The sequence below is a fragment of the Haliotis asinina genome, chromosome 6 (assembly GCF_037392515.1).
Source record: "Haliotis asinina isolate JCU_RB_2024 chromosome 6, JCU_Hal_asi_v2, whole genome shotgun sequence".
Classification (NCBI taxonomy): domain Eukaryota; kingdom Metazoa; phylum Mollusca; class Gastropoda; order Lepetellida; family Haliotidae; genus Haliotis; species Haliotis asinina.
In genome coordinates this window covers 2561664-2574876 of record NC_090285.1, presented here as the reverse complement: position 1 = coordinate 2574876, position 13213 = coordinate 2561664, and the positions used below count along the sequence as shown (strand labels likewise).

Genomic DNA, 13213 nt, shown 5'->3' with positions numbered 1-13213 from the left:
TGCCGGTAACTTTAGCTGTTTTCACATCTTAAACGTTAGCATATTTCTGCCTTTGTGAAACTTATACTTTTTCCGCTTGTCAGTAGCTTTTTGCACGTGTACAGCAACGGGTGTACAGAATATCTTCATATATTGTACGCTCAGATGTGAATAAAATGGGCAAATTATTTACAAAATTATAACCGAATATTATTTATTACTGTGCTGCTAAAATCTACACATAAAAGAATATGTCATTTTAACCTCAGATTTCTTATTTTCCCTACCCAATGTTCCAAACCAAAAACATCTCTATTAAGTCCAGAAATCGCAAACGAGGAAAAGACTCCATCGCTCAAGTACTTAATCGTCTCAGCATAATGACAGCGCGACACATAATGTGGTGTAAATGTTGTTAAGTTGGAAACAACAATATAATGTATGGTCAATCGTCTCATTAATGATTCATCACATATTTATTTATTTATTTATTTATTTATTTATTTATTTATTTATTTATTTATTTATTTATTTATTTATTTATTTATTTATTTATTTATTTATTTATTTATTTATTTATTTATTTATTTATTTATTTATTTATTTATTTATTTATTTATTTATAAAACACGGTAAAGGAGAAAGGAGCTCGCCCTGAACTGGCAATTTCTGACATTATGAAGGCGGTCAGTAAACAGTCCTGCCTGAAGCCGACAATTCCGTGATCCTGGATATCGATCTGTGCAAATGGGATACAACGCCACGCATCAGCCAAGTCAGCAAACCTCTCACTGTATAACAAGAATGTCAGTGATCATTTTGAGATTTTACGTTCGCTTTCCAAAATAATGATATTGCACACGGAACAATCATAGGAACGAAGCTGAAAACGATTGCAAGCGGGCTGCGCCGCAAAACGAGTTGCACACCAATTATGATTACACCCGATATTGACATGTTTAATTGAGTTCTCACACTATGGCCTGAAAGATGGTTGGTGTAACACTTCAAATATCGATGTCAGGATCCACCGTGGCCAGCTTTTGCCTTGATATTGGTGAGGTAACGGCGGTTACCAGTCTTCCATCACCAGTTAATAAACTCTATCGGATGTTTTTCCCCCAAAATCAGCCAAAGAAAAACAAATCTTTGCTGGCGTTACATGTTGGTTCGATTCCTGTGGTAGACATCTAACATTTTAATCCCATACATATTCTGCGGGGATGTGGTGCGGAGAAACAACATAGCAATGTTATAATATAGGCGGCCTCAAAAACTGTGTCACTACATATAGAGCGCAAGTACGGGCTTTATCCTGCTGCCGCCTAACGTTACCTCCTTACATGTGCACATAATGCTCATGGACTGGCCTGGGTGCAGGGTTAAAGAGTTTTATGAGCTCCCGTTACACACTGTAAATCACGACCTCAAGTCGAAAATACAGCATCTTTCTATTTCCGAATATATTTATTTGTACTGAATATTAAACGAAACATATTTATTAGTATGATTGACTGTTAACAGAACCATTGTTTTTGCCCCAAATATTTCCTTTAAATTTTCAATGGCTTTGTTTAATTGCCATCTGACATTCTTCAACCTCATTTATGCCCCATTTATGCAGTACTCGCACAGTTGCCTTGATTAGTTAGAATGTAGATTCTTATAACAAGTATGTTACGGCTTATTCCAAATATAAATACATTACAGGTTTGAACCCTTCATCTAAAGTGTTGCAATAAGTATGTTACGGCTTATTTCAAATATAAATGCATTACTGGTTTGAACCCTTCATCTAAAGTGTTGCAATGAGTGTGTTTCCATGTCTTTTACACTTTGTTGTACACGAGCGCAAAAACACGCGATGAGTTCAGCTAACTAAAATTCACCAATCACAACAAATTTACAACTTTTTGCAACAGGTTCAATACAGAATGCTCTGCCCTGTGGACACTAACAATATTTGCTCTCTCGAATATTACAGTGGCATAGTTTAATGTTTAAACGGTGTCCACCAAGTAAATTTGGTGGGCTTGATTTCCATACTGGCAATACGAAAGACACCATCGTTCCCATCAAAGAACGAGATTCGAACCCCGACCATCTTATAATTATACGTGATTGAGACGTATCTCATGGTAGTTATGACGACGTCATAGCCTGCTGGAAAACTTGACGACGGGTTATGGACAACGTCACATGATCGTGTCTGTGACGTCATACCTTAACAACGATATAGGCCTATTTCAGACAACGTCCAGATGTGGGTGTAGTCTGACAGACAGAATCGTCTGTCCTCATTCCTCTGACGGTCCCCACTTGGCTGCTACCATCATGGCATTGCAAGCAGGGGTTTCTGTAGGTGTGCAGGCGTTTGGTAGAGTGGCGTCCCCGACCCCGGCTGTCTTGCAGAACGTGAAACAGTTGACTCAGGCCATGACAGAGACCACCCAGATATTCAAACAAAGTCAGGACAAGCTGCAGTTGTGCTGGGACAAGCTGTCTAAGTCCGAGCAGCAAGCGGCCGACATGGTGGACAAGATCATGACGACCACGCGTCGGGTGGAACAGCTGAACAACACGCTCCAGTCTCACAAGGCAGCTGTGGAGAAGAAAAAGAAGCTGTGTAATGAGCTGCGCGAAATAACGGGTGAGACAAAACAGTAATTTATAGTCTTAAATTCTCCAGAAAATCAGATAATCTTTGCCATAGTGTACATTGAGATCGAAGCATATGAAAATCTGCGTACAATGTGCACAGGAAGGTACGCGTTACCACAGTCATACAGCTTTGTAAGGCCGTGACGAGTTAAATGTACAACGGACTGGCATGATATACGTCACAACTGCTTAGTTCAGTCTTATTGTATCGTCTCGAACCATGGTTACAAATAATATTTATTAACATACTAATACTGACACTCACGCAATTCCTTCATGTTAGTATGTTATTGTGTCATGACAAATTGTCTGTAGTAAAGTGGGAGTAGCGAAAGTACCTTAACCGACCTTTTACAGAAAATGCTTTAGCCTCCACGAATCCTCCATGACATTTTTTAACGCTGTAAAAGAGTACAGCGATAGAGAGTCTGAGATATGGAGTATATGTTGTCGAAGACATTTGTCATCGATTTGTAAAGCAGTGGCACATCGTACAAGAGCCGAAGCCTGCAGCTGACAGTGTCCACGTGTACTGATTATTGTGTAATGACTACAGTGATGAATGGCACTATTCAAAATGAGGTTTATATGAAACTGTTGATTGTATACCACTGAAATTAATTATTGATCATTTGACGGTAATTGCTTTGTTTGTCAGTATTTTGCCAGGCCCTTTTGATGAATGGCCGACAGTGATAATTACGTCTACCTGTGGGCTACTCCTCTTTCGATTAGATACCTTTTGAAGCTCCAGTACGATCCACGGCAGTAGCGCGTTACCAGCACGACCCCTGCGTCCACCCATCAACAGGGGCAAAGGTGTATAACACCAACATCATATATACACTAATTCTCATTAGCTTCTCTACTAATCGAAGCATTATTATGGGAAATCAGTTGGTCTATCTGATATTCTACAAGTAGATTCAGTATTAGGAGGACCGATCTTTTTATGAATAGACATTATTGCAAATGATCCGACGTTTCGGTGTAGATGTGTAACACCGTTATCACTTGCTCAACACCGGATCCAGCATCAAAGTGACTCTGAAAGAAGAAATACTGAGTGTAAGAACACAAAACAAATCCAGCAACATGGCTCAATACATTTCAGTTCTCATTCTCGTATTAAAACCATGATGATTTTAAGTCTGCCGTCAGTGTATGGGGACACAACGAGTACGTGCGGTTCCAGGAAATACAAATTGTTTGGGAATGAGGAATCACAATTGTTGACGTAGAAAATTGCAGCAATGAATCAAATCAAATCAAATACATTTGTACATATGTGTTTAGGTGAAGGGGTACTTTGTTCAGAATCAGAAAATGTCACAGAAGTCAGTCCCATGTAATGTATATTAGACAGCTTTTATATAACGTCTTACGTCACAGCGCACCTAAACGGAGATAATCCGTTTAACCACAGTGTCAGTTTCTCTCTAGTCCCATGGTCTGACAAGGTTCGACTTTCACAAAGAGGTCTTAGCGCTATTACCATCTTATGTCTATGTTAGAGTATGAAAGTTACGATCGCCGTAACGCTAAGATCACTGTGTACAAGTGGACCCTGGACATCGCTCTAGAGAGTCTCACGGTGTGTTCTGTAGGTTACGTAAGTGTTACGGGTAACAGAACGCACTGGACAGTCCCACAGTGTGATCTGTAGGTCACACGTAGAGCTTGTCTTGGGTATTGTTCTCTGCTAAATGCCACGGTGGTACAAAAGGAAATTTGTTGCTCAAAGGCTAATTCGATCATAACTCGCATACACTGCCATAGACTAATGACACCGCAAAGGTTATCACAGTCGTCCTGCACATAGATGCTTTTACTACACACTATGCTGAAAGGGTTTAGACAGATGTCCATTAAGATCCGCCCGTCCGTCCGCTGGAGGACTAAAAGTTAATTATTATATTATTATATTATAGTGGATTAATGAATCGTTCTCAAATTAGCCTGTGTATTCCACTGTTGAATGGCAGAAGCCGTGTTTCATCTGCCGAAAATATTTTTTTAGTCCACTATATCCTCAAATGTTTGTTGTGTACTGTCAAAAACGCCCCAGTGAAAGGTCGTCTTGCCCTGCGACCAACTGTTTGAAAGATACTATGACGATTCTTCAACAACAAGACCGAATTATTGATCAAAGTGACATTCACTCCACCGCACTCCCGAACTCATGTTTACGCTGTGTTTATCAAGTATTATAGCAGAAATTCATTACACAATCTCCCCACGTGGGGGAATCGAACCCGTGCCTTCGACGAACCACCTTTGTCCGCCAACCTAACTTTTGGAACTTTATTTTTTAGCAAGTTGTAATTAGGTTTAACAACTGAAAGTATGCAACTTTGCGTGACTCATTTAATGATGATATCAGACGGACGATCGGTTAGCAAACCACCCCACCTCAAGCCGACACGTCATCACATGCACATGAGCTGTTCTAAAATTACACTTCAACGATAACACATACCCTTCACATCTCGAGCTTGGTTGTCAAGTATTCTGAAAAGTTTTGTCCATCTAAATTATTGCATTGAATAGTGGGAGTGTTTACACTGATTCCTCTTGTGTCAGAGTTCAGCAGATGTCGCCTGGAGAGCTACACCAAGAGGTCGGCATGGATGTCGTACCACGCGGCAGAGATGGACAGGAAAGTTGCTAGTAACGCAGAACAGATTGAGGAATATAAAAGGGAGAGAGGTAGGCTGTCTGCGTCCCCACGTCGTGTTTAGAGATACAGGACAAAAGCAGGCTGTGTAGGCATACAGCTGAGCTGTAGATTGTAGCACATTTATGCTATAGCCAATTATACATGTGTAATAAAGGCATTGAAATATTTAGATTCATACCAGTAACACTATAGCTTAGATGTGGATTGTATACTTGATGGGGTGTCGCACTTACAACAAATTATCGTGGTAGTCGGGCCGTGCTAGTGATGCCGATATAGTCTGAACGGTGGGACCAGATAGGAAGGTCATGAGGAATAATGGCATACTCCCATGAACCAGAGTGAACAAACAGAGGCATGAGAAACGGTTGAATTTACTGGTCTTGTCTGTGTTATTAAGGCTGATGAGTCACAAGGATGGGCCACGTGTTTCAATAAAACGCATGTTTATAACGCCTGATGACATTGTTCTTCACAAGAATAATGATTTCTTTTTCAGGTCAATAGTTGCAACGTCTTATGTCATACTGTTTAATAAGAACATCACGTTACACCAGATTACATATATTACATAGTTGTCATGGCCGTACATCCTGTGTCAAGTAGATGTCTTTTTTTCCTTCCAGCAACTTTGCAGTCGCGTCTCAAGGACATCACCGCGGAGCTAAACGACATCAAGTATCAGCTGGAAGATACTGACGACAGCGTGCGCTATATCGAGGTATTTGCATTGATAGGGTTCTCCATAGAGCAAAGTCTTAAAAAGTCAAGATATTTAAATAAAGGTGTTTATAGAAAAATAGAACGAAACACATGGTGTGAGTGTGGTGTGATGTAGTGTGGGTGTGTGGTGTGGGATGGGGGTTGATTTGGGTGCTGGTATTGGTGTAATGTGGGGTGTAGGGTTGTGTGGGTAGTGTGGGTGGTGTGGATGGGCGGTGTGGTGTGGGGTAGGATGGAGGTTGGTGTGGGTGCTGTTGGTTGTGTGGTGTGGTGTGGTGTGGTGTTGTGTGGGGTGGGGTGGGGATGGTGTGGGTGGTGTGGAAATAGTTGGGCTTGGGAATGTGTCCCATATTGGGCTCACTGGCCGTAATACGTATTGATTCCTTCCATATTACAGAAATATATGAAATCTGGGTATATCGACGTGGCACATGAACCAAGCGACCACCCCTTACTTCACAAATGTTTGACATATCTGCTGTAAGTGATATATCCTATATGGGTAGATAAATGCATGTGTTGCTGTATATAACAGAAAGTCCGGGAGAGATTTGAGCAGGAACAACAAGAAGAGATTCTAAGTCTCAAGGCAGCTATCAAAGAGGCCTATGTCACCAGGAACACCATGATGTCCTTCAAGGCGGGTGAGTTTGTCCAGCTTTGGTCTGTTAGGACAGATGTCATATGGACTGTTGTAGTTTTACAGTCCCCCACTCAAATTACGTGCCACACGCGGATCTTACAGCACATCTACTTACAACCCAGGTGTATGTCATGTAGTATTTGCTCAGAATCCGTCAGAAGATTTCGGAAGACGGCACAGTTCTCACTGGTTTGTTTCAAATGTTATGCCAGCAGTTCTGCAGTAGCAGGAAGCGTGACTAAAGTATCTAACGCTGAACATCATAGAACAACCATTTGTGCAGCCAGTCAGAAACCACCGTTCCTGTTGCATCAGAGCATAAAATGTGTTTGAAAATATGGTATGTCATATGAGAACACGTGTCATGTGATGTGTGACAGATGTCATGTGATATTTGACAGGTGCCATGCGATGTTTGACATGTCATGTGATGTGTGACAGGTGCCATGCGATGTTTGACATGCCATGCGATGTTTGACATGCCATGTGATGTTTGATATGCCATGAGATGCTTGACATATGCATGTGATGTTTGACAGAGGTTATACGATGTTTGACAGATGCCATGTGATGTTTGACAGATGCCATGTCGAGTGCCGTCCAGCAACTTCTCCCTAGTGATGAGGAGTATGAACAACTCGCAGCAGAGACAGAGGATCTCACCGCCAAGGTACCAGCGGCTGTCCACTCCTACCAGACCCACCCCCACCCCGAAACAAAAACATACACACACTTGCCCCCTCCCCATTCCTGTCTGTAGCAAAAACACATTCATCCAGTATTTTCAGAACAATATTATTCCGAATGAAAAAAATCCCTGCCCCACCCAGAAAATCAAATGGTCGTCGGCTTATAAATTATACAGAAAAATAGTCGATATACATAAGATTGCATATTTGTTGTTATCTTAAGTTCCAGATTATTTGATTATTATCACATCAATTAATGATTGTAGGCTTGTTTTGTTCATAAACTGTCGATAGCGAGTTTCCAGCACGCCCTGCATGTATGTTATTACCTGCATATCCAGGAGGAACCCCATTCAGTCAATTGTGGCGTGCAAACTTACACTCACAATGGTCTTGGGTGACAGAGCGGCATGGGACTTAAATACGCTGAAATACGGGACGTCTGTGGGATATCGATTTGGTTGGTTGGTTTGTTGTTTAAGGCCTCCCTCAGCAATATTCCAGCTATGTCTGGACATACTTGAATGAAAATAATTGAGTCTGGACCAGACATTTCAGTGATCAAACAACACAAGTGTCAATCTGCACAGCTGGGTTATGGTGACCACTCGATCCCGCAAGTCGCCTCGGGTTGTTGAGGACCAATAATTCTAATGCGAATATTCACGGGGCTGGGGAAATCAGAGCCGGATTTTGACGACAGAACGGTTTGGCTTCCAGACATCCCAACTGCACCGAGAGTATTGGACGCATACATTGCACAATACCATGTACCAAGTATCAGTCAACATATAAGTACTCAACTCAGACACACTATACTCCAAGTCAAGGAACCCATATTATATACTTACCCTTAAGATTGTACACCAGACAGGGTCTTTGGAGCATTGGAGATAAATTTTTTCCCCATATTTTTCATCAGTTTATTGCTATCTCATATATGTACATATGTTAACATCCGACAGGTAATACAAGGTAAGATCTCTCAATATGTTTAGCATTACCAGGACACGGGTTCAAACAGCGCTCTATCAACCTGACCACGGAGACACTATTCTTGTAAAGGACGCAATAAAGATCCATATATGGGCAATGCCTCTGAGCATTTTAGAGGGCGTTCCCAGTTTAGCTGTGGGCTTAGACTGGGTTTCGTGTATTCTTGAAGACTTGCTTCAGGGGCAGACTGATCCACCGTATACGTACTCTGTACTTGCGAACGTCAGAATCCATGGTAGAGTATGTTCCTGTAGATGGGTGAGTGAGGTTCGAGTGACACGAGGATTTGATGATAGTAAAACGGCACCGCATCCATACATAGTGAGGTCTGCTCATGCCATTAGTCCCTGGTCCTTTGTTGACCATTCTGGATTAGTCACTGTCAAGGTGATATAGCCGAGATATATTTCAGATTGCGACGATTAACAATGTTCACATGTGTTGGGATGGATACATTCACGAAATCATGTTTTATCTTCTTTTTTGACTTCCATTCCAGAACTTGAATGCAGAATGAATATTAAGAGAGATGAATATTAAAACTAAGACATGTCCTTTTGTCGACAGTGCTCTACTCTGAAGAGTCGGCTTCAAGAGCAGTCGAAGGAGATGCTTCTGTATCACTCCAAGAACTATGAGCTGTCTCTGAAGATCAAAGAACTAACGGTAGCTCTCAAAGAAGAGCGACAGCGGTGTGGTAGGTCCACAGACATAAATGCACACGCGAAAACTTGTCAGAAGCCTCCAGTCACATGGTTTGAAGCTCCTAACACCAGCATTGAGGCAGTGAAGGACTTCCTTGTCCGTCAATACGGCCGGGGCAGTGAGGTGAGGATTGTGGAGTATCTGGATATGAAGTCAAGGCGAGCCGCAAGATGGCACTCACAGATGTTTGAGAAGGATTTTACTGACTATGACAAAACTTTAGAGATCCTGGCTGAGCAAAGCTGGAACACCTCTGGTGAAGAAGGTGTACGGATCAAGGATGATGGTGGTGCTGAAGGGAACGACGATGTTGTGCCATCGGTGGACCCTCCTACCATCAGCTCAGCGGCTCAGCAGTTAACTGAGTCTGAGCTTCAGCTCTGCGCAGCGCTTGTACACCATGGTCAAGGGAGACAAGCCATGGTCGATAACGTTGAGGATCCGGCACCTGCCAACACTCGTCGGATGCGATTCATCGGCAGACTGCAACGGCTGTTTACACGACAGCGAGTTGTGCAGTAGACACAACTGTTGTTAGTGAGAGTGTGTCTGGTGTGTGTGGAATTCTTTCACTAGCTTTAGGTTTTGTACCTAGGTATTGATCTTGTACCTAGGTATTGATCTTGTACCTAGGTATTGATCTTGTACCTAGGTATTGATCTTGTACCTTGTATTGATCATGTCGGTTTAAGAGATTAAAAACAGTTATACGATCTTAGCATAATATTGTCCATTTGGTGTATTTATATTGCAAACGAAAAACAACCCCTGCCATTTAGTAGTGAACAATGTTTTACGCCGAATATTCCAGAAATGTCACGACGGAAGATACCAGAAATGTCTTTCATACACTGTGCAGTCGAGAAATCGAACCAGGGCCTTCGGCGCGCCGTGACCACTAGCCCACCGCACCGCCCTACTTCCAGCAACGCACTCGGTGTAGAGGTGACCAACAAACGTCCGAAAAGGCAATCCTCTCCCAATGGATACACGTGGGGTGAACCATATCGCTATAGTAATAATAATAGGATACGAGTCAGCGTTTCGCATTAAGATGGTATCAACACACAACACTTCTGTTCGTCTGCTTCTTAAAGAGACACGGACATGCAAAAGTTCAAATTAACCTTTATTTCGGTAATTACAATTATACGACCTTGACATTGACCGTTAATTCCAAAGACTCAGCGTCACGTGGTCGTCGTGGACGTCGCCCTCGCAGATCCTTGATGACCCGTTCACTTCCATTGCTCAGAATGTTGCTCACCATCTCATCCTGTTGCTCGTCAACACTTTAATACTCCCTGACTGCATTCCATCTGTGCCCAGTGGTTTGTGCGATCAACTGCTCACCCACCCCTATGTCTAGAGAAGAAAGAAAATACAGTTAGAAAATGTGCGTTATCAACTACATACAAGCAGAAATATTGAAAGAATTAATTTCAACATTTTTTTTATCTTTTCGTTACAAATCCAATAAATGCTGTCGAAAATACTAGAACGAATTTGTCTCTCCTCTGAAAATAACTGGAGTACTGTGGTGGTGGTGGTGGTGGCTGCTAGGGGCTCAGCAAATTTGTACATGAAAATATTGAAGATTAAATGCTTGCTCTAATGCATTCTGCAGGACGGTCGCTTACACAAAGAACATACTTTTCTATAAAACCCACCACCACCGCACTAGCCATAAATGTATTAACGGTCCCTACGCCTATTGTAGAACGGATAAATGTTCCGGAGAAATGTTCTCCATTATAATTAACATATTTGACTTCATATATTATTTACCTGGACATCTCTCGGGCTTGTTTGCAATCTTCATAATCATATTGTCATCTTCACAGTTGGTAGAAGCGACAACATCTTCACATCTGATGAAAAGTCGTACTTTCAACTGATCACCGGCAACAACTTGAGACGAAGATATCAGCTCATCATCATCAGTAATATCTAACAGAGAAAGATTCGTCTCCTCCTCCATTTCACCTAAAGCAAATGGTCAACATGACAACGTTGTCGACTGGACATGAGCCACACCACCAATGTTGATACCGACGCACGTAATAATTGTGCAAGGGCGATAAATTCGGAAGTGACTACATGTGTGTGCCGTAGTACCTCTGGTGTGCGACCAAGCAAAATACGGATTAGCAGAAACAACATTATATTCTGTTGTAATATGATGAGGACGAAACTCCTATACTTAGATTCTACTTTAAGTCAAAACAAAGAAATTAAGGGAACGCCTTGCGAGACATATTGTCATGTGTTTAATATAGAAACTACGGTTCATTTAACACCCGCTCAAGCATTGTGACAAAAATGAGTACGTATCAATATTAACTTTTATTGCTATTTTTCACCTTCACGGGGAGTTCTTTCTTCATTGTCGTAGTGTATGAGGTTATACGACCTGTAAGCGGCTCGTAGTATAACCAACCAGACCGTGGATTAAACTGCATATACTCGTCGTATAACCTATACATAATTTTGAAAGTACATATACATGGGCTGATTTCACTGTTGATACAACTTCAATGTTAACGAGGAACTGTCTCTGCATGATCTCTTGTCTAACATGAACATTTCTTGCTGTCTTCAACTTCTCCGTACTTCCTGTACAGGCAAACGTGATATTTCTAGGAAGGGGTAGGCCTGATGTGTACTCGCCACGACAAATCATTGGGAAGAAGCACAATGTCACGTCATTAAGTACTCTTACTCGGGCATACGTAGTTTCTGTTGTGCCGTACAACGTACACATGACACGTCAGAGCGTAGACAGCAGAGAAAGACATGCATAAAGACGCCAAACTCCAGCTTCTCAGACACTAGCATCACTACCATTTGGCAGCGTTTCATGAACACGCTGGTAGAATCACCTGAGAAATAGGATCGACTTTGCTTTAGCGACGAATTTCTTATGATTATGGATTTTGTGGTTCGCCTTTTTTGTAGTACGATGAAAAGCAATTAATTTCCGAATGTAATCAATATAAATGTTGATTTAGACGATGGTTCATAAATACATGCTAGTACACAGTCATAGAATACACACTGCTTTGAACTGAGATTAATGTTATGGCTTTATATGGTTCATCTATTTGTGAGTACACTACGAAGACCTGCATTTCTCAGCATACGTAATGTAAGTGTTGTAGTGTGTTGTCAGGGATCAGAATTTGGACAGTATCCACAGCAATGTCATTCTGATTTAAACCAAAGATAGGAGAAAGTGTTGTGAGGAACATAACATCTTACTGCTGTACGAGTGTCTGTGTAAATCATTACTTAGTGTAGTCGTCAACGATTTGGTAGACAATGTACCTCACCCGCCTTAACACTACCATCGTTGTGGAATCAATATTGCAACTGGTGCTCACTGTTTCACGCATGTTGACTTCGGCGGATACATGATAGGACAGCGATTTCGTTTTAGGGAAATTATTTAGGGCCATGGGAACGTCTGAGACATCAATGCTTGTTATTGACCTGGGTCTGTTTTTATTCCATTGTTATGAGTACATGCTTATATGAGGAGTCTTTGTTTTCTCTAACAGTATTGATTATTAATATGTTCTATCTAACGGTTTACCTTTGTTTTCAGGACAGATACTTCATTATGATCTCAGCAAAGAGGGTGGGTTACGGGTACAGGTACGGGTATGGGTACTGGAACGTAACCCGACGGGTGATTAACACCTCAAAGGTAAAAACTGACTAAAACAACTGGTGTATATGTACTGTGTTAGTCGTCCGTAGACGTCGTGTCTATACCATGATAGATCTCGTCAGTAGATGTCTCTAGACGTTGTTAGATCTTGTCAGCACAGGCAGTCTCTAGACGTTGTTAGATCTCGTCAGTAGATATCGTCTCTGTACGTTGTCAGATCTCGTCGGTAGAGGTCGTCTCTAGACGTCAGATCTCGTCAGTAGATATCGTCTCTAGACGTTGTCAGATCTCGTCGGTAGAGGTCGCCTCTAGACGTTGTCAGATCTCGTCGGTAGAGGTCGTCTCTGTACGTTGATAGAGGTCGTCTCTAGACGTTGATAGATCACGTCAGAAGATATCGTCTCTAGACGTTGTCAGATCCCGTCGGTAGAGGTGGTCTCTAGACGTTGATAGATCTCGTCGGT

At 41.8% G+C, this 13213-nt stretch overlaps 1 protein-coding gene across 1 annotated transcript; it reads left to right on the top strand.

Annotated features, from left to right (window-relative positions):
- The first annotated feature begins 2313 nt into the window (after nucleotides 1–2313).
- Nucleotides 2314–9598, top strand: LOC137286729 (uncharacterized). The gene is made up of 6 exons (XM_067818711.1): nucleotides 2314–2629; nucleotides 5224–5349; nucleotides 5947–6041; nucleotides 6579–6687; nucleotides 7268–7356; nucleotides 8939–9598. The coding sequence occupies exons 1-6, from the start codon at nucleotides 2314–2316 to the stop codon at nucleotides 9596–9598; spliced, it is 1395 nt and encodes a 464-aa protein (XP_067674812.1).
- The last annotated feature ends 3615 nt before the right edge of the window (nucleotides 9599–13213 follow it).

Coding starts and splice junctions, on each gene's coding strand:
- LOC137286729 (XM_067818711.1), top strand. CDS start 2,314: ATGGCATTGCAAGCAGGGGTTTCTGTAGGTGTGCAGGCGTTTGGTAGA. Junction 2,630..5,223: donor TGAGCTGCGCGAAATAACGG/GTGAGACAAAAC, acceptor CTCTTGTGTCAG/AGTTCAGCAGATGTCGCCTG. Junction 5,350..5,946: donor GGAATATAAAAGGGAGAGAG/GTAGGCTGTCTG, acceptor TTTTCCTTCCAG/CAACTTTGCAGTCGCGTCTC.